At 41.6% G+C, this 22,194-nt stretch overlaps 1 protein-coding gene across 2 annotated transcripts in view; it reads left to right on the forward strand.

Annotated features, from left to right (window-relative positions):
• The window catches only part of Ryk (receptor like tyrosine kinase), a 74,398-nt gene that overhangs the window by 5,832 nt on the left and 46,372 nt on the right, over positions 1-22,194 (forward strand). For both annotated transcript variants that reach the window (XM_057767177.1, XM_057767178.1), the window contains exon 2: positions 19,248-19,369. In XM_057767177.1, coding sequence (XP_057623160.1) covers positions 19,248-19,369 — 122 coding nt within the window. The remainder of the gene's footprint in view (positions 1-19,247; positions 19,370-22,194) is intronic.

Genomic DNA, 22,194 nt, shown 5'->3' on the forward strand with positions numbered 1-22,194 from the left:
GAAGTCATGGTGACAGTGATGACCGTGACAGGGAGTTGTGGTCCATAGGCGTGCATAGGGGTGAAGACAGCATCTGAGAGAATGGGCCAGTTAAACATTTCCTCAGGATAGCTTGCTTCTCCTTTCACACTGAATAGCTTCTGGGAGAGCCATGCTTGTTCACATTTTATTTAAAAGTCAGTTCACACTGGTTTTAGACCCTTGCTCTTCAGAGCAGTCTAGGGAAAGAAAATTGAAACCAAATCAAGTATTATGTATTGTAGAGATAATGACTAAAAATGATTAGATTCCTCTTCTTGAACTGAGGATTCTGTTGGGGGATTTTTCCATGTAAAGAGTTCCATTTTGGATTGATACATTATTGGAGGAGTGATCCCTTTTGATAGGGCTAAGTGATGGGCAGGGTTGCTTTCCACTGTGGTTGATGTTTATTTGTAGGGAGAGGAAAGAGAGGCTTGGAGCATTTGGGGAAGGAAACCCAGGAAAGAAATCATTTACATCTCATCTCAAGGTTGAGCTGAGCAGGCAGAAGAGAGAAAAAGAAGCACTGAAGCCAGGCGGAGAGGGTAGCATGGGGTGTGTAGGCAGATGTGTGTGAAATACAGAACTCAGAAGTGGCTGGGATGAGAACAGGGAGCAAAGAAGAGACAAGGACAACTGGGAGGTTTTTGGATGGTGGATTAGGGATTAGAAAGGGAAAGCTGTTGAAGCATTTGGGCAGCACTCCAGACATGGAGGCAGGAAGATCAGGACTTCCAGGCCAGACTCTTGACCCCACCCCCACCCTCTGCCCCCATGCCAAACAAAACAATAAAACCCAGCCAACAAAACAAATCACTCCAAAACAAGTTAAGCAGAATTTAGGAAAAGGAGCATGTAGTCAGTACTGGGTTATAGAAAAGATAACGTATGACCCCTTGGTCATAGTTAAGACACCTGTCATGGTTCATAGATTGGGGGAGCAGGTAAAGAGGTGGGGTGGGTTTATTGCAAAGAATTGGGAGGCTTAAAGGAAGGAGACCTCGGGGCTAAAGAGAAGGTCTTCAGAGTCCATGGTTTAGATTTGGGTGTCTTTATGGGAAAGGCAGTTGAGGAAAAAGAAAACTGTGATGAGCCAATTATTCTTCCCGGCCAGACTCTTCTCTTCTCTTCCAAAATCTGAGGCTAAATTCTGGTTGGGGAGGGAGGGCTGATGTCCTCTGTGCTGGTGGAACTGGCACAACCTGCCACAGGCCAGCTTTGGGGGAGTGGGTTAGCATCCTGAAGTGAACCCTTAACCCTAGGCGTTATGTTGGGGTTGGTGGTATTGGCACAGCTTAATCTGAGCCCATGTGTTCTTCATTGAGAGAGCGGGGCTGAGACATTGTGCAATTGTGGGTTTGAATTTTTTTCCCCATTGCACATATGGAGGAAAATTCTATCCAATTATGGCTAAACTTGTCCCCTGTGAGTCACATCCTGAGTTAATGAGTGAATTCTGAAGGTGCTGCCTAAAATGCTGCTTGGGTTTTAAGGTTCACTTCAGGAGTAAATGGAAGGTGCCCATTTCTTTCCTCGAGCACTTGGAATTGAGAAATTGTCAAGCATTGCTTTGGTTTTTGCTGGTATTATGTCACTGTCCTTACAGATCTCACCAGTCTGGGAGATAAGAATATTCTGTACTTGAGACCAAACCATTAAGTTACTCTGAAATTATAGTGGAAATACACTTTTTTTGTGTGTTATTCTTGTTGATGTATGCTCTAATCTGGATGTTACCAAACAGCATTCCCTTGTGTAGGACTTCCTAAAACGTTCCTTGCCAAAACACATGTGTGTGTAGGGCCGAGTTGTGTAGTAAGTGCTTGCTGAACAGTTTATTTTGCTGCTCCCAGCAATGACAATGCTGAGTAACAGTCATTCTTACATTTTAAGCTGGAATAAAATGCACACAGCTCCTAACTTGGGAGATGCCTGTAACCTAGAGAGAGCAAACACATCTTACACATACCAGGTACTTCACACATGTTCTTCAGCAACACCAGAACTATTTATTTATTTATTTATTAAAGCTTTATTATGTATATAGTGTTCTGCCTATTTGTATGTCTGCAAGCCAGAAGAGACCACCAGATCTCATTATAGATGGTTGTGAGCCACCATGTGGGTGCTGGGAATTGAACTCAGAACCTCTGGTAGAGCAGTCAGTGTTCTTAACCTCTGAGCCATCTCTCCAGCCCCTATTGGCTACTTTTTAAACAGATACAACCAAGATTCAGGAAAATTACACAATTTGTTGGCGGTCTCTGATGTGAGCAGTTACGCGGCTCTGAAGTGCTCTCTTTCTACCCTGTGGCTGGGAAGGTTATCAGTCTGTTCGGTGCTTACTGAAATTCAGCTGGGGAGCTGCAACAACCTGCAGATTCCTAGATATATGAACTGGTGTAGCGATCTGAACTTCCGATCCTCCTGGCTTACCTCCCTCCCGTCAAAGCCCTGGCATTCCAGGTGTCCACCATACCTGGTTCATGTGGTGCTAGAGATCAAACCCAGTCTTCATGAATGCCAGGTAGATGCTGTGTCTGCTGCCAGGCCCTCAGTTCCGTAGTTGGTCTGAGATGGAGCTCAGAAGAGTCAACCTTTTGACTTGAATGCTCTACCTCATTGACTATAAGATGCACAGCTTGTAACACTTTCAGTTGTCTTTCAGTTCTTGGGAGTCATCAGTTAGCAGACTGTTTTCCCGCTGGTGATATACTTCAGATAGTGACACAGGCTGTTATCAAGAGGTGATACTGTAGCAACGCAACCTGCTGGGGTCTAAACTCAGGTTCTCACTCTTGTAGCAAGCGTGTTACCAACTGAGCATCTCCTCAGCCTGCCTACCTGTCTTTCTTTTCCTTATTTTATGTTTTGCTCTTGTTGGTTTTAGACAGACACTTGTTCTATGATGTAGGCTGGCCTTGAACATATGATCCTCCTTCATTTTCCTACATGCTGGAATTGTAGGTATGTGCCAGCATGCCTGGCTGCTGAACATTTATGTAGTCCTTTAAAAATGCTTGGATTTTGTTCTGGGACGCAGTTAAATTACTTGGAAACAGTTTGAATCTTCTGGATGTTGCTTATAAGTTTTGTTGGATGGGACAAAACAGTACAAAGTAAACAGGCTCATTATTCCTTACCAGTGAGTCAAGACACTTCTGTAATTATCCCCACAAACCGTGAAGGATGAGGCCCTCCAGTCTGGCTGGTGGGAATGGGTCCAGAATCTAAGTGCTGGGCACTGTTCACTTTTACACTTTCTCTGCCCTTGAATGGCTTCCTTATATGCATGCCCCATCAGGACACTGGAACTCAACCCTCCAGACCTTGAATTTCTTACCTGTTTAGCTCTCCTTTCTAGTAATTTCTAGAATCTTAGCTTTCTGGATTTTGATTTTAAACATATTACTATCTTTTGATTTTTTTTTGTTTGTTTGTTTTGTTTTGTTTGTTTTGTTTTTGGAAACAAGAACTCAAGCTGTAGCTTAGGCTGGCTTCTCAAACTCACATCAACCCTCTTGCCTTCGCCTCTTGAGTACCTGGGTTACAGGTATATGCTACAAGCTTAGTTTACCTTTGTTGCCTCAATTTCTTCCTCAGCCCTGTCTGTCTGTCTGTCTATCTCCATCCATCCATCCGTCTATTTATCTGTGTGCATGCACATGCCACAACATTCATGTGGACAACTTTGAGGAGCCAATTTTCTCTTTCAGCTATGTGGGTTTTGTCATCAGACTCTGTGATGAACCATCTTCCTCCCTCTCTCCCCTGCTCCCCTGCACTGTACCCTTAGAACTCACCTACTTGTGGTCTTTGTTCAGGAATCACTGTTGCCTGGTGACAAGTGATTTAAACTAGTGAGTCAGTTGTGTCCAGTCTTGATTATTTCAGATGGGAGGATCAATGTAGCTCCTGCTGCTCTAATTAAATGCTTATTGTTTGTGTCTCCCTATGGTTAATTCCTTAATAATTGACTAGAGGAAGGAAGTAGTCTGCTAAAAGAAGCAATGTGTAAGGTTCGGGTCTGTTTGTGCATGCACACTTGTGAGCAGATGAGTATTGGGTTGTTTGAGTGTTAATTCCATCCCTTCCTTCACTCTATGGGTGGCCATGTGTGGTGGCTAACCTTGATGGTGGTCAACTTGACAAACCTGGAAAGAGGGAGCCTTAATTAAAGAATTGCTCCCATCAGATTGTCCTGTGTACGTATTTGTGGGGCATTTTCTTGATTAATGATTGACGTGGCAGGGCCTAGCCCATTGTGGGTAGTGCCATCTCTGAGCAGGTGGTGGCGGCTCATGTCTTTAATCCCAGCACTCAGTAGGCAGAGTCAGGCAGATCTCTGAGGAGTGGTCCACAGAGTAAGTTTCATAGAGACATCCTGTCTTAGAAACAGAAGCTGTCTAGCACAAGCTAGTGAGTGAGCCAGCAAGTGTAGGAGAGTTTCTATTTCTCTCTGGCTTCTGCTTCACTCCCCTCATTGATTGTATAAACTGAAATCAGTCTCCTTCCCCAGGTTGCTTTGACATATCACAGCAGCAAAAAAGCGAGCTGAAGCAGCGTGTGACTCTGCGTATGTGGGAAGGGTTGCTCCTAATACAGGTGCTGCCATGCATTTGAATATGCTGCGTGAGCTTCAGAACAGTTTATTTTAGTCACTGGTGGGGGTTTCAGCGTCTTTGTATTATAAACAAATATCCAAACATTTCAGGCTGCTTCATTTCTGGTTGGGCCCCACCAATGAGGGTAGGCTGGCACATTTGCTCTGTTATGAGAAAGGGCTTGGAATAAGCTGCAGGAGACAGAGAAAGAACCTATTGGTCATCCCAGGAGGAGCAGGTAACTGCAACCCCTGAGCTCCTTTCAAGAGGAAATACTGTGTTTGGCCAGCTGTCTGAGGCACAACCCACTGGAGTGGCTACTATCTGTCACTACTTTAACAGAGCAAGCCACAGGTTACTGAACCATTTAGATGGTTGGTTGCTTGCCTTCGGTAGCACTCAGTATTCACTTAAACATGTAACATGACCTTATTTTATGTTCCTGGGGTATATTTTTGGTGAATAAAAACAGACAAGGAGCCTATCCTTGTGGAACTAACTTTTGACAGAGAGCTCTGTGGTTTGTCTTTAAAAAATTCCTATAGCTTTGGAGTTGAATTCCTGAGATAGCACTCTGCTGCTTGTTGCTGGCAGGGGGAAGTGATGCCTGTGAGTTCCCTGTGTTTTGTGACATCAGCCTAGATTAGCGGGCAGGTCTGAGTCCTCCTCAGTGTGCTCTTGCTAGGAGTAGCTGTGAAAGAAGTTGGGCAGTGCTATCGTGAAGCACGGGGTACAAGTCTCCATCTCTGACTGTGTCAGTGGTGTAAGTGTGGGCTGCTCAAATCGCTTTCTTCTTTTAGGTCAGGGAACAAGGCAGGTGTTGGCGGAGGCCACTTGTTCGTTCCTGGCTGCCCAGACCACGAAATAATCACTCAGAAACTCTATTATTTGCAATACTGTTTGGCCAATAGCTTAAGTGTATTTCTGACTAACTCTTATATCTTAAATCAACCCATTTCTATTAATCTGTGTATTGCCACGTGGCTGTGGCTTACTGGAAAGATTCCGGTGTGTTTGTGTCCTGTGGGCTGCTATACGGCTTCTCTCTGACTCTACCTACTCTCTCTTTATATCTCTTTGAGTCTGGCTTTATTTACTCTGTTAAGCCATTTACCAAAAGCAGCTTCTTTATTAACCAATGGCAATAAAACATTCACAGCATACATCACCTCCCATATCATGTAGGTGGACTTTTCCATCCCACCCGCCAGTTTCAAAATAACCGACCTAAAGACTCAATATTAATTATAAATGCTTGGCTGATAGCTCAGGCTTATTACTAACTAGTTCTTATAATGTAAATTAGCCCATTTCTAGTAATCTATTTTCTGCCATGTTGGGTTACCTCTTTTTCATCTTACACCTCCTGTTTTCTCTTCGTGTCTCTCTGGCAACTCCTCTGACTCTGCACTTCTTCCCAGTATCCTTAGTCTGGTTTTCCCACCTAACCTTATCCTGTCCAGCTATTGGCCAGTCAGCCTCTTTATTAAACCAATCACAGTGTAATTTACACAATGTCCAGAGCAATACCAAATTATTGTCTAGATGCTGGGATTCTGGCTCCATGGCAGGGAGGTTGTGTTTTATGGTTTAGCACTGGAACAAGTGAAAGAGATTTGGGAAGTACCTTTTATATTCTCGGCTAGTGTATAAATCACATTGAATCACATTTTTTAGGGAAATTCTCTTATACATTTTTCTTTGACCTATATTTTTATTGAGAGTGGTCTTTTTTTTTTTTTTTTTTTAATATAAAGCCTTAGCTATTTGCTACCATATTTGCTGATGGGGGGGGGGAGGTGGCAATGCATCTATCTGAGATCAAATGACCTTAGTCTTCCTCCAGGTCCACATGACTCCCTCCAGAACACTATCAGAGACAAAGCAGAACCAGCTTTGGTGATCGATCGCTTTGAGTTTCTGTGATCAGGTATCACAGAATTACCATGGATTTGTGGTAATTAGGTCTTAGTCTGAAGGAGGTAGCCTGAAATAAAAGGGGCGCAAAGTGAGGGCATAGTGATCTTTTATTAATTTTAGATTTTTTTTAAGTACCATCCTTGCCTTGTATCCTTTATGTGCAACTATACACTGTGAACTCAATTCTGCCAAGATATTTAAGGTTGGAAGAGAAGTAAATGAAGCAGATACTGAGTGTGGCGGAGTAGTACATTACAGTTCTCAGTTTTCATGATTTGTGTTTGAATAGCCACAGGTTTGAAGACCGTGCACATTTTTAATTATGGAAAAAAACACAAAAAGCTCCTTCCCTGCCATTAGATGTTGGCATTTCTCTGCAGTGAGCTACCATGTGTGTGCTGGAAACTAAACTCAGAACTTTCTGGAAGAGCAGCCAGTGTGTTTAACTGCTGAGCCATCTCTCTAGCCCTGGCAATCTGCTGTGTGTAGTTAAATATTAGTTCTCAACAAATTTTTTGGCTGTACTTAGGATGTAACTAGATTTACTAAATTTTGATGAACAAACTTATTTATTTTCTTTTTTTTTTTTGTTGTTGTTGTTTTTTGTTTTCTTTGTGTAGTCTTAGCTGTCCTGGAACTAGCTCTGTAGTCCAGACTGGCCTTGAATTTACAGAGAGTGCAAGGATTAAGTTGTGCACCACCACTGTCCAGCAAACTTACTTATTTTCAGTTTATTAGTTTACATAAATTAGAAATATTTGAAATAAGAGCCCTTCATTTTTATTTTGCATTAATAAGTTTATTTAGTGGCTTGAAATTCATTGATTACTTTTCTCTGATTAGACCTTAAAGATTGTTTTGGTTTCATGAACTTTTTTAAAGTTTTGATTGATATGTAGGAATTATGGATGATATCATAGAAACTTATGTTTTGGCTGACATCTGGAAACAACTGGTGATGTCATAAAATTACAAAATTTTTCAGTGAAGGGGGATTAATATCATCTGGATGGCTCAGGAATTGAGTGCCAAAGGCCACTCAGCTACTTAGTCTCAGAGCCAGGAAAAGAAGTCCGCACCATAGTGCTGCTTTAGTTCCATCTCCACAGTATTACTTCTGTTTTCTTATTTTAACTGATTCCTGGCATCTTTTTTAAAAATAACTTTTCCTTAAAATCCATCTTTGATGTAGTTGATTTTTATCAACAGCCAGCTATCCATGCATCTGATGTTCAATGCTGCAAGCGCGCTAGGTAGAAGAGGTTGCCTGCCATGCGAGCAGCTCGTAGAATGCATTCTGTTAAGTGCTGTGATGATGGCACTCTGCATAAAGGGAGATTTCTTCACTGAGGTGTTGCTTGCCCACAGAATGGCAGCATTGGGAAACCTGTAGTTACCTGTCAGGATCACTTGAAAAAGATTTACTTGGTGAATTATTAGATTCTGTACAGTTGAGTAGGCCACCCTGGAATTAAATTTGGGACTTAGCACTGTATAGTGAAAAGCCTAGTTTTCTTGATAGGGTCATGAGAGTTTTGCAGGAATAACTTAAGTTCTACAGCATCAAATATGGGTTATTTAAAAATCAAATTATAAACAAATGTTACCCTTTCTTATCATCATCCCTACTTTGCTGGAATTGGCAGCAAGAAGCTAAGTTTGGCTACTGTAGTTGAGCCACTGAAACATTTATCCTAAGTCAGAATGACAATATTCTGTGCATTCTGATGCCAAAATGCTGCCTAGTCAGTTCATGGCTGGTGGCATTTGCCTTGTCTACCTCCACAGAGCCCCTTTCTACTGTGCCTGTTCTGCTTTCCCTGTTTTATTCCCTCTTCTCTGGCCCTCCTCCTTCATATGGTGGAGTTGAGTTCTTGAGTCTCCTATGAGTCTTCATAGTGCTGCTTATTTTCAGAAATCTGCCTGCCTGCCTATCTAGTTTGTGTGTGTCTGTGCGTGCGTGCAAGAATTGTTTCTCTCCACTGTGTGGTTTTTGGGGATCGAACTCAGGTCATTGTTGGTGGCAGGTAACTTTACTGGCTGAAGGTCTCCACTGACCGTGTTCTATATATAAATGGATTCACACACAATGTGGTGTTTCATCTGGTAGTTTCATGTAGCACAAAATCGCGGAGGTTCACATATATCTTTTCATTCTGTTTTTATGCCACAATTCGCTCTTCATCTGTTTGTGGACTTTTGAGTTGTTTGCACATTTTGGCTGTTATGAATAATGGTGCTGAGAACATGCAAGTACCCAATTGGATACATGTTCAAGTTAGATATATATACTTAGAATAGAATCATGAATCATCTGGTAACACTGTTTAACTTTTTGAGGCACTGCTGGAATATTTTCAGTGGCTGACTGTTTTACATTCCTACCAAAACTGCAGTGGTCCTGTTTCTCTATATCTTTGCCAACTCTTGAAATTTTCTGCCTTTTTTTGGTTGTGGTTATTCTGGGTAGTATGAAGTACCTCATTTTCGTTTTGACTTCAGTTAGTTACCCTAGTATTGAATAATGTGGAACATCTTTTCATGTGGTTATTTTGTGTCTTCTCTGGAGAAATGGGTGTTCAAGTCCCTTGTCCACTTTTAGATTGGACTGGTGTTCTGCTCTGTTGGTTTAAATGGCTGCCCTTTTGCTAGAACCATACTATTATTTCTTAAAACTTTTTGAGGGCCTGGAGAGATGGCTCAGAGGTTAAGAGCATTGCCTGCTCTTCCAAAGGTCCTGAGTTCAATTCCCAGCAACCACATGGTGGCTCACAGTCATCTGTAATGGGGTCTGGTGCCCTCTTCTGGCCTGCAGGCATACACATAGGCAGAATATTATATACATAATAAATAAATAAATATTTAAAAAACTTTTTGAGATTATAATCACAATAATAGCCTTTTTGTTGAATTGTGAAGCTTGTTTATATATCCAAAATTCTAGACCCTTACCAGGTGTGAATTGCAGGTATCATCTTTCATTCTATGAGTTGTCCTTTTTGTAATAGTGCAATTTTTCTTTTTTCTTTTCCTTTTTTTCTCTCTCTTTTTGCATAGAACTTTAAAAACTTTATGAACTGGTGTGTCTGCTTTTGTCATCCATTGCTTGTGCTTTGGTATCCTGTCTTATGTTACCAGAGCTGGAGAGATGGTTCAGAGGTTAAGAGCACTGGTTGCTCCTCCAGAGGTCCTGAGTTCAATTCCCAGCAACCACATAGTGACTCACAACCATCTGTAATGAGATCTGGTGCCCTGTTTTGGCTTTCGGGCATACATGCAGGCAGAACACTGTATACATAATCAATCAATCAATCAATCAATCAATCAATCAAATCCTTTAGAAAATCTGTTACCAAATCCAATGTTATGAAGATATGCCTCTATTTTTTCTATGAGCTTTATGGTTTTAAGTCTTATATTTAGGTCATTGATCTATTTTGAAGTAATCTTTATATGTGGTATGAGGTAGGGTCCAGTTTCATTCTTCTGTCTCACTGTTATTTGCTGAAGGAAAATGGTCTTTCTCTGGCAAATGATCTTGGTACCCTTACCAAAACTTGAGTCTTAAGAATTTTATGACTTTATTTCTGGCTTCAGTTCTCTTCTTTTGGTTTCAATGGCTGCCCTTATTATAACCATACTATTATTACTATTTCTAAATTTTTTTTGAGATTATAATTACATTATTTCTGCCTTCCTTTCCTCCCCCTTAGCCTTTCCATATAACACTCCTTCCTCTCTTTCAAATTCATGGTCTCTGTTTTCATTTTGTGTTTGTGTGTTCCTAAATACATAAATATAGCGTGATCAGTCTGTATAATATTACTTTTATGTATGTTTTCAGGACTGACCATTTATTTGATTTGAATAACTGGTTGGTATGCTTGTCCCTGGGGAAGACTAGTTCTCTGGCTCTTTGCATTCCTTAGTTGCTTATAGTTTGTATAGAGTTGAGCCCTCATCAACTTTCTCTCATCCACTTTAGATGTCTGTTGTCCTCTTCCAACTGATGTTTAACCTCTTCCAACTGGTGAGTCTTTATGGGTGTAGCTTCTAACATTCTCATAGCCAACTTCCTGTTCCTCTGGTTCTTCGTCTTTCCTTCCCTCCTTCCTGTCTTCCACAGTGATCCCTGAGCCTTAGACCAGATGGGTTGATCGGGATATGAGAATTAGCCAGTAAGGGCTAGAGCTAATGGGCCAAGCAGTGTTTAAAAGAATACAGTTTGTGTGTTGTTATTTCTGGTGTAAAGCTAGCCGTGCAGGAGCCGGGCAGGACGAAAAGCAGGCCCGCAGCTCCTACTACACATCCTCTTCTTGTTCTGACCTAGCTCTGAGCCTTCCTTCCACTTCCTTCCCTTGTTCCTGGTCTTATAGCATTCCTGTTTGGGCTTGCTGTGAAACTGGCTCACTGATGCATTGTGGAATGTGTTATTTTCCTCTCTGCCTCAACACTACTCCTCCGTGTCCATTTGAGTTGGTAGATGCATGCCCCACCATTCTCTATAGTACATCTGCCAGCCCCTATCCCTGAGCTCAGTCTGCATTTAATTACTGTGGTTACAGTTGAAGCATTGATAATTGGTAGCAGTTGGAAAGGGATAGATTGTATTATCTTCACTTGCCTTTTTTCCCCCTTTGAGTATATGATGGGAAAGGAAAGAAAAAGATTAAATCCAGAAATATAAAGTATGTTACTCCCTATAAATTTAATATTTGTCAGAAAAATTAAGATAAAATTGTTTAAAATTCTTTTTATTTTCCTAATTTTATTTCCTGGATGTCAGTGCAAAACGTCTTTATTGACCATTTGGAAAATACATATTCATAAAGAAGAAAAAGAAAAATAATAAACATTAATTACCACGTTTGGTAAATAATCTTTCTAGCCTTTTTTTCTGCATTTTTGTTTTTCTTTATGTGTGTGAGCACTTTGAAGGTGAAGAATGCGGGCAGATTCATAACCTCCATGTGCTTTCTGTCACTCTGCCTTCTTCTCACCCATTGCCGACTAATTGTGGCCTGTGTATTTCCTGCCTTAAGAAGTTGATTGTACATTTCTTTATAACTGATAACTTGTAAAATGAGGGGGAAATTGCTATTTTATAGCTATGGGGAGGGATGTGGCACCAGTGTGGAGGTCAGAGAACAGCTCTCAGGAGTTCCATCTTCTCCTGTGGGATCTGGGCACTGAATTTAGCTGACTAGGCTTGTTCAGCAAGTACTTTTACGCATTTGGCCATCTTGTCAGCCCCATGTTTTGTTTTTATTTGTGAACACTGTTTTATGTAGCTCAGACTAACTAAAAACTTGATAAGTAGCTGAGATGCCTTGAACGCCTGCTGCCTCCACACCCCAATTGCTAGAATTACTAGTGTGTCACCAGCCTGGCTGCTGCTAACTTCATGTAACTGTCTTGTGGGTGATTTGAGAGGAGATGGTTTCAATAATGTACCGTCTTGATGTGTACCTTAATTATGGCTATACTGATTATAGATGTGCATGTTTTCTGTTCTCTGTATACTAATTTCATACCCCAGTTGTACTTAACATTGGGTTCTCTATATGTTTAGAAATACTTTACATTAAAAGATTGATTGATTGATTAATTGGTTGATGTGTATGATTGCTTGTCTGTATATATGTATATGCTCCATGTGCATGCTTATGGAGACCAGAAGAGGGCGTCATATTCTCTTGAACAGTAGTTACAGATAGTTGTAAGCTGCCATGTGGTGCTAGAAATCAAACATGGATCCTCCGCAAGAGCAGTCAGTGGTCTTAGCCATTGTGCCTTCTCTCCAGTCCCAGAAACGCTTTACATTTTGATTTAGAGCAATGAAGATTGACATTTATTGAGGTTGGAGGGATAGCTCAGAGGTTATTGGCTACTCTTCAGAGGACCCAGCTTCAATTTTCAGCACCCACATGGCAGTTCACAACTGTCTGTCACTCCAGTTCCAGGGTATCTGGCATCCTCACACAGAGATATATACAGCTAAAACACCAATGTACATTAAAAAAAAAAAAAGATGTTTATTTTATCATAAGCATTTCTGTAGTATAAAGGATTCTCTATTTCCTGTTAAAAAAGAAACTTTGAAGCTCGCTCAGTATGAGTTAGAGTTACTTACTAGGTAAGATTATGCAAATGGCTGTTTTCCGAGGCCTCTGAGAATGTGCTTTCTTTGCATAGGATCAGAATTTGTTTGGAAATGGACTTTTTTGATGACCTTTTCTTCTCCAGAAAACTTGCTTTGTTCCAGCATTCTAGGCCCACAGAGAGCTAACTGGGATGGTAGAAGCTTTTGGAACCTTAAAGCCCGCCTCCAGTGACACACCTCCTCTAGCAAGGTCACACCTCCCAGTCCTTGCAGTTCCAACTGTGAACCAAGCATTCAAATATATGAGCCTATAGGGACCATTTACATTCAGAGCACTGCAGAAAGTAATTGGATTTTGGTTTTCATGACTCACTAAACACTATATGCATATTTCTCTAAATGTTTTTTGAAAACCTTTAATTTTTTCCTAGTTATAATTCATAGAAAACATACATTTTAGATGAGGTCTTAGTATATTGTTTTGGCTGTACTGGCCAGGAACTCACTATGTAGGATCTACCTGTCTTCCTCCCAAGTGCTAGAGTTAAAGGCATGCACCACCATGCCCATCCTTCAAAGAAAGCTTAAGGAGAAAGAAAAGAATAAAGGGTACATAAAAATCATTCATAATCCACTATTTATAATTAACTACTTTAAAAAAATGGAGCATACATAACACACATTCATATATCATTCATATATGTATATATTTAATTTCTTGAATATTTATTGAACACTTCTAGGTGTCAGGTAGTTTTGAAAATTTGCTGAATATTTGCTTCTTGCCTGTTTTCCTTTCGGGTTAAATTCTGGACAAAACTCAGTGTTGTAGGGAGAGGGCCCACTTGTTCATCCCGGCCACCTGGCTAGCTTAGCCCTGAAATAATCACACAGAAACTGTATTAATTAAAACACTGCTTAGCCCATTTGCTCTAGCCTATTATTGGCTAACTCTCACATCTTGATTTAACCCATTTCAATTAATCTGTATATCACCACGTGGCAGTGGCTTACCGGGAAAGATTCAGCGTGTATATCTTTGGTAGTGGATCCATGGCATCTCTCCTACTCTGCCTTTCTTTCTCCCAGCATTCAGTTCTGTCTTCTCTGCCTACCTAAGTTCTGCCCTATCAACTAGACAAAGCCAGTTTCTTTATTCATTAACCAATGAAAGCAACACACAAACAGTAGGACCTCCTACAACAACTCAGTTCATTATATTGTGTTTGTAGAAGCCCTGCTCATGGTGTGAGTCTTATTTAGTTTTTTTTTAATTTAGTCCCCTCCCTCCCTCCCTCCCTCCCTCCCTCCCTCCCTCCCTCCCTCCCTCCCTCCCTTCCTCCCTTCCTCTTCTCTGCCATCAGAGTTACTTTGTGTTGCTGGGACAAAAATCTTGATGGAAGCGAGTTGCAGAAGGGAAGGCTGATTTTGCTTTGCATTGCAAAGGGTCCAGTCTGTCATGACAGGGAAGGCCTGGCAGCAGGAGTGCAGGCAGTGATTTGTTCACAGGCAGCAGACAGGAAGCAGACAAGGCAGGTTCGAAGCCAGTGGCCTGTACCTCCAGAGACCTGCACTTAGGGACCTACTTCTGACAGCAGGGCGTGCTCCCTGAAGGCTCCCTCCACAGCTTTCAAAATAGAAGCATAAGCTGGGGACCCAGCATTTAAAGCATGAATTTGTGGCAACAGACCAAACTCCAACCATAACAGGTGTCTATGTATTGCAAGGATGAACAGGAATGGGTTAGATTGAAAGGCCATGATCCCTGGGTACCACCTTAGAGGGTCTTCTGCAGAGAAAGAAATGTTTAAAATCATTGTTTTCTTACAGATGTGACCATGGTTTATTAATCACCGCTGTCCTGCTAGGAATTTACATTGCTTATAAGTTTATAGTCATGGAGTGCTGCCACACCTTGCCCAGCATTCAGTGTTATATTTAAAGAACAGAAGCATTTCTGGTACAATATCAAGAGTGCTTATTCACTAAAAATAAAGGAATTATGGTGAAAAGAAGGTTCAAGGCAAACCACTCAAGACTTTTGCTATTCCAGACCAGAGAGCACTAACAAAAGCATAATTGGTACCTTATGAGGAAAGGTGGGTCGCCCAGTCAAACCACTTACTGTGGCTCAGGCTGCCTGAGAGCAGAGGAAAGCTATTAAAGTGTGAGAGGATGGAAATTGCAGGCCTCGCGGTTGTGAGCCGTGAGCCTGCCCTAGGGATGGTGTAGGGGAAGTGCAGCTTGCTCTGTCAGGAACCACGCACAGACCAGTCTGTGCCCCTTGGGGAGAGAGCCCGTGTGCATGTAGTCACCTTCAATATTCTTGAAATGGAGCGGAAAGAGCCATTTGGTGGGAGCTGAGTTGGTTTGCGGGCCATTGCTGCTGAAATAGAGTTCTCTTCTTGTCCCAGCCCTTCCGCTGTTTTGTCAGGAGAGCTCCTTATTTCCCTGGGAAAGTTTTTGATGTTGAAATTTGGAAATTGATTACTTATATATAACCAATTTTAAAAAAAATTATTTGCTTGTGCTATCCTATTTTGCGATTAGTAATTAATTTTGAGATTAAAAAGAGGTAAAAATCTTTGAGTGTTGTCTTTTACTCCTCTCAGAAAATTTAGGTAAACTTATATAAAATGAAATACATTGGCTTTATGTGTTCAGTAGATCAGTAGATTGATATTTAAGAAATGCAGAGGATGTAGCTCAGTGGTAGAGCACTTGCTAGGCTGCGGAAGGCCCTGAGCCCAACCGCTAGCTCTAGCAGCATCACCAAAACACCAACCCCCCACCCCTACCTTGGCACTGGAGAGGTGATTCAGTTGTTAAAAGCACTTAAAATTCTTGCAGAGCTCCCATGTCAGGAGACTAACAACTGCCTATAACTCTAGCTCCAGGGGCCCCAACACCCTCTTCTGGATTCTGCAAGTACCTGCATTGACATGTGCACACACTCTCCCCAACCCCCAAAGTTAAAAACAAAATAAATTATGTGTATACACCTTTGTGACCTAGACTCAAGGCAAGATATTGAACATTGCCATTACCACAGGAAGTTCCTTGAATGCCTCCTATCCTTCTTTCTAGATGACCATGGTTGAGTTTTATCACTATGAACTACTGTTGTATGCTCTAGAAGTTTGATCTAACTGGACTCAAATGGTTGATATTCTCATGTGTCAAGTTTCTTTGAATCTGAGAAGTCCATCCTTGTTACAAAGTCTGGTTTTTATTGTAAAGCAGTACTCCATTGTTGAATGTTAACAGTTGGAATCAAGTTCAGACATTTGCATTGTTTCCACCTCTGCTTATTAGGAATAAAAGGCCTATGAACATCTGTGCACAAGTGTTTTGTGGATACAGTGTTTTCATTTCCTTTGCATAATTACCTCAGTTGGAATTGATGGTCACAGAGTAGGTATATGTTTCATTTATAAGCTTTTCAAAGCAGTTGAGTGCTTTTTGTTTTTTGTTTTATGCTTGCCAGCCAGCGTTGCCAGAATCAATTGTAGTTATTCTCTTGAGTGCTAATGGTTTTCATTTACTTCTAACCTTTGTTTTTCTGAAGATTAATGATGTGTTTTAGCACCTCTTCACATTCCCATGGCTCTGTGTATATCTTACTGTGAAATGCACCAATCTTTCTTCTACTCAGATGGTGTGGCTGAGAGCAAATTTTCCTTAGGTTTTGAGAAGAGGCCTGGGCCTCTTTAAGCTCATTCCTTGTGGTTTCTTTGCACAGCCCTATCTAAAGCATAGACTATCTTGGAAGAAGGCTAACTAGCATTTAAAGGGGCAGCAGATCTCTTCCCACAAGTGGAGTTTTCTCCTAAAAGCACTTGTCTAGCACAAATTCCCCACTAGTTTTTCAGTGTTTAGTGGATTTTCACGGCATTCGACACCTGTTATTTCTATAGTGTCTTCTCATCGGCAAGGATGGGGTAGGGACGTCCTTATCTTGTAAGTGATTTTAAGAATTTAAGACTTCACCGTTTAGCATGCTAACTGTGTGGCTTTGTAAGTGCTCTTTACCAGACCGAGAAAGAATTTATCCATTCATTATTTGTTAATTATTTTTATCAGTATAGGCTTTTAATCTGAGATGTCCTCAGTGTTTTGTTTTGAAACAGGGTCTTCAGCTTCTGACCCTCTTGCTGCTACTTCCCAAGTGCTGGGATTTCTGCTGGGAGCCACCACATCTGCTTTGTTTTCCTTTCCTTTTCTACTAGTGTGGTGACTTCTGACTTTTTGGAAGTTACTTGTCTATACTGTGCTTTGCCTTCCAGGTACTGCTGTATTACATTTGCTAATATTTTGTGGAGAATGTTTGAATCTGTGTGAAAAATGTTGGTCTGTAGTTTTCTGTTCTGTGTTATTTTAATTAGTTCTTGGCTTTGTGCTAGCCTTGTGAGTAAGAAAATGATCTTTGCTCTTATTTTCTGACAGTTATTTAAGATTGGTGTTATCTTCTGTAATGTTTTGGATTTACTGGTGACTAGAGTTTTCTCCTTGGGTAGGTTCATGGTCATTTGGAACTTTTATTTCTTGTCTTTTGGTATGTGATGCTACCAAGGATTTTCTATTTGATCTGAGGTATTGAATTTATTGTCATAACATTCTTAAAAGTTTTTTTATATTTTTAATTTCCATAAGATTTGTAGTGATATTTCTTTCTATTTCTAATATTGGTAATAGCATTTTGTATTTTTAAAAAAAATCTGTCTTCTAAAGACTAACTATCTTCAAAGAGTCATTTTTGGCTTTATCTTTATAATTAATTTTTTTGTTGTTATGTTTGACCAGAGAAGGCAGGCTATGTTATTGTTAAGAGTTTTAAGAAATTTATACAGTCTTAGTTTATGATTAATCTTTTCATATTTATAACTGTTCAAGTCATGAGTCCACCCTTTAGCTTCTGGAAGGATGTTAGTCTGTGGCTGTGGATTGTCTGTCTTCTCTCTTGGCTAGATATATCTTGTTTGTTGCAGTACAGTATCTTTTGTAGCTTTTGTGTATAGAGAACCCATTGTAAGTTTTATTAACTAATGACTGAGTCGTTTCACCTTAAGTTGTAATTGTGTGCTGTCACTTCTGTTTCATTTGTTTTATTTCCTTTTTCTTGACATATATTTCTGAACTTTGTTTTAATCCTATTTTTATAAATCTACCTATACTAGCATATCTTGGGCCTAAGTGAGTTTTTGTAAACATTTTATTATTTTTATGTACATAGGTGTTTTATCTGCTTGAGAGTCTGTGCGCTGCATGTGTGCAGTGCCCACAGAGGTCAGAGAGGGCGTTAGACCCCTGGGAATGAAGTAATGAACTGTTGCGAGCTGCCATGTGGGTGTAATTAGACTCAGGGCCATTGAAAGAGCAATCAGTGCTCTAAACTGCCAAGCCACCTCTCCAGCCCCTTAAATGAATTTAAACCACGTATTACTGTGATTATTGGTGTTGTCTTTGAATTCATATTCTTTTTCCATTCAATCCCTACATCTTCCTGCCGTCTTTCTGTCTTTCTCCAGCACCACCAACCCCCACTTTATGTTTCTTAGCATTTTCTGTCCTGTCAGCAGGGAGATCCTTCTGCACGGGCTTCCAGCTTTTCTTGTTGTATTCCCATGCAGGATGCATAAAACAGTGCTGCCCAAGTCTCATTTTTGACTTAAAGGTATTATCAGATCTGAGTCAAATGAAGAAGCAACGCTGACAGGTGAACTGTCTGTGGCGGAGTCGTTGTGCTTTCTCTGTGTGATTGGGAGGTCTGAGGTGTCAGTTTGACCTCTTTTTTACCACCCTTGGGTTTCAGACCTGCCGTGCACGCTCAGGAAATGTGCGATTTCAATTTCAGTTTGTCCTACCTGAGCACTAGGAACATCTGGGCTAAACTTTAACAGCAAATCAGTTTAAAGGACATTATTCTGCCATGATTCTTTCAGTTCTTTGATTCTTTGCCTGTCTCTAACACTTGCTAATACCTCCCTCTTTTGTCAACGGTGCCCAGGCCTCAAGTTCACTGCCTTGATTAGCACCAGTAATTACTGTTGTTTTATTTTCCTTGTAACTTCTTTCTTCTTCTTCTTCCTTCCTCCCTCCCTCTCTCCCTTCCTTCCTTTCTTTTAACCTCTTGTATTTCCCCCCCACAGAAAGTTGATTTTCCACTGAAGGTAGTGGTGTAAACGTTTTCTTCAGGGGCTGGAGAGATAGGTGACTTAGCTCAGACTCAAGCTGTGGTGGCTCATAAGCTTCCATAACTCCAGTGCAGGCAGTCTCCCTCCCTCTCGAGTCTTTCTAAGTCTGGGCCAGCGTTGAAGGAGGAGGAGTTTTTCCTTTTTGTCGCTCCTCCGAGAGGCACCATATCCAGAAGATACAAGTGGCTGCAGGTGGTCCTGGCATGGCTGTCTCAGAAGGACAGCTACTTTTTGGGTGCCGGTTTCTCTGTTTGTGATGCTACAGCCTCCTGCTTCATGAGGCTGCTCATATGTCAGCTGTCTGCAGTGCACACTTTGCCTCAGCGTTCTCTCTGCACTGCACTAGTGTTTGTGATGCTCTGAAGACATTTGATGCTTACCTGTTTTTTCATTTTTTTTTTCTAGGTCTTGACGCAGAACTTTACTATGTGAGAAACGATCTCATTAGTCACTACGCTCTGTCCTTTAACCTGCTAGTGCCCAGTGAGACAAACTTCCTGCACTTCACTTGGCATGCAAAGTCCAAGGTAAGAGCTGCTGGCGGACAGCTTGACAGGGACTGCCCCTGAGGATGGGTCTTCCTCTCCACAGAAGGGTGAGCGGTGGTACACCAAGGAGCACTGGGACTTTTCAGGTTTATATCTTACAGATAGAGCCTTGAGCCTGTTCTGCTAAAGCGTCAGGTTTAGGTGACCACCAGGTGGATGATCATAACCTATGACTGGGTCCTTGCAGGCCTTTCCAGTGGGATCTGATTCTAACTTGGGAAGAGAACAGTTGAATTTGATGATGACCCTGCTGTTATGGAGAAGCCGTATATGGTTGGAGGATGGGTGTGGGTGTGTGGGGAGAAGCATTGCTGAGCTGGTTCTTCCAGACACTCTTGTTGACTTGAATACAGTTTTCATATTCACAGTGAAAGAAAGGTGCAGCGTTGGCAGCTTCCTGCATGTACCATGCTGAGCCCCAGTAACCTTAGAGGCTGAACGTGGGGACTTAGCAACTTCTTGTCTGGTTTATTCATTGGTGATTTCTTCACATCTCTGACTGCCTAGGCTACTCCAGCCCAAGAAATCTTACATCCTCATTTCACAGATTTGCCAAGTGAAACTGTTTGTATTATTTGCTCCCTGCTCCCTGCTTGTGTTTGCCCTTGAACTATTTGAAAGTTCATTGATAGCAATGAACATGGTTGGAACATGTTTTTAAACTATAGCTTTGGGCTTCTTCTTACGATGTTGCAGTTCCTAATTCTAGTTCTTAGGCCATAGAATCTGGTGATTTTTGGCACGGTTGACTAGTTGCAGCTTATTTAAAAAGTTAATCATATGAGTAGGCAGTATATGGGTATGATAAAATTCCAAATGTTATAAGAGTATACAATGGAAAGGAAGGTTTTCCACCGTCATAGTAGCATGCTGAGCAAGCCCGTCCAGATCTTTGTTCTCACCTGGCCTTCTAGCCCGATTCTGTCTCCTAAAGAAGGTAGTATATGTGTGTGTGATGTGCATATGTACACTTAAATGCTTCATGCTGTTGTGTAGTGCAGAGTTCTGGGCAACGTGTCCTGGTAAAGGTTCTCTGTTCCTTCGCATTGATTTGTGTCTCCCCCCTTTGAATAACTGTATCATATTTTCCTGTATAGCTGTGCTTTGGTTTGTTGACATTTCCTGAAAGAGGAAACTGTGACCCAGGTTTGTGAAGGACTTGCTCAAATGAGTCTGGAGGCAGAAGAAGCAGGCACTGTAGATGACCTGATGCCAGTCACCCAGGAGGGCCAGAGTGGTATGAAGATGGCTTTTCTTGATCGTTTGGCTCTGAGATGCAGTCGTAAACTTTCAGAAGGAAGGCTGCCACTCTCAATTTCTGACACTCTGTCAGAAATTCTCAGCTTGGTCTTTTTAAGATTTGCCAGAAGATGAAATACTTGCTTCCGAGGGTCTCCAGACTCCCTGGTGTATCACTTCAACAGCACAGATATTTTAACATCAGTTTTTCCACATCAAAGCTTTTGCTGGTAGTGTTCTGTAGTGTTTACTTGACTGGCCGTGCCAAAGATTTTAGTTCCCTCAGAGGCTGGAGCTGTGTGTGTCCTTTTCTTTAACATCTATGTCACACATGCCTTAGTGAGTGGTTGAGAGTGTGTTAATTGTGTTTTAAGATGGGAGTCGAGCTCTGGTATTGATTCTCTCAAGAGTAGACTACTAGGCGGTCTTAACAGATAATTAGTTTCTTGTATGTTCCAGAAAATTCCCCAGTGTTCAAGAAAAAGCCTGCAACTGTGTCTGTTAAGTGTCAGTAGATATGCTAGATAGCCAAAAGGCAGAGGCACACTAAGACGTGGCAGAAGACTCCCACCACCCACCCTCCTTGGTGTCGGTCCAGGAGAGGCTGCAGGGAGCCTGTCGGAGCTGCAGCAGCCTCTGGGGCAGCCTGCTGTGTCCCAGTGGAGGGAAGTAGCTCTGAGAAAGGCAGGTCTGGCAGTGTCAGACAAATTGAAAGGCCATTGGGCCATCGGCAAGCACATTCCCTTTAGATCTGTGTTCCAGAGAGAGCCGGCCTCACTCCTCAGCTGCCGTGTCTTCCAAGTAGGGGAAAAATACCAAACATGTTTATTTTTTAGCTTCTTCAAATATTTATATTTTCTCTAGTAATTTTTCTGAAGTATTTTGGCTCGTTTATTTTGTTGATAAACAACTGCTGTTCAGAGTTTTTTGTTTGGTAGTCTGTGAGGTAGTTTCTAAATAGGTCTGTTTCTTTAAAGGTGATTGACAAGTGTTCCTTACAGATCTGTGCGTGCCAAATTAGGGAAAATTGGATTTCAGTAATTGGCAGTCTTCTCTGACTTTGAAAGCTACATTTAAAAATTAGGTACCCTAAGGAGTCCAGTGGGAAGAGAGATGCTTCCTTTGTCCATTCAGCCTGACCAAAGGGCAGGCTTCCTGCTCCTTCCCATGGCTCCTCTAAGTCTCTCCTCAGCCTTTTTGTCCCCTCCTGCTCCTGCTCCTCATTTCCCTGCCTCCACTTACAGCATCATTTCTTTTCCCTCTCCTTCTCCCTGTAGCTATACTGAGATAAACCTGCCTACTACTCTGTCCCCTGCCCTCAGCTCTGCCATTGGGGCCCTTTGATTCCTTGGCTGTACTGTCTTTGCTTCCTAGGGGTTTTGGTCCCTGGGCAGCTCTTCCTCTGCTTATGGTAACTGAGACTTAATAAAGGAGATCAAAAGGTTTTGTGGGGAGTACTCAAGAGGGACACTGCAGGGGATTGCTAGGGAAGTAAGAAGTTTCTAGAAAAGCTATTAATGTCATGGACAGACAGGCAACAGTATGACAGGGGTCTCAAGGAGAGT

This window comes from Chionomys nivalis, chromosome 4 (genome assembly GCF_950005125.1).
Source record: "Chionomys nivalis chromosome 4, mChiNiv1.1, whole genome shotgun sequence".
NCBI classification, from domain to species: Eukaryota; Metazoa; Chordata; class Mammalia; order Rodentia; family Cricetidae; genus Chionomys; species Chionomys nivalis.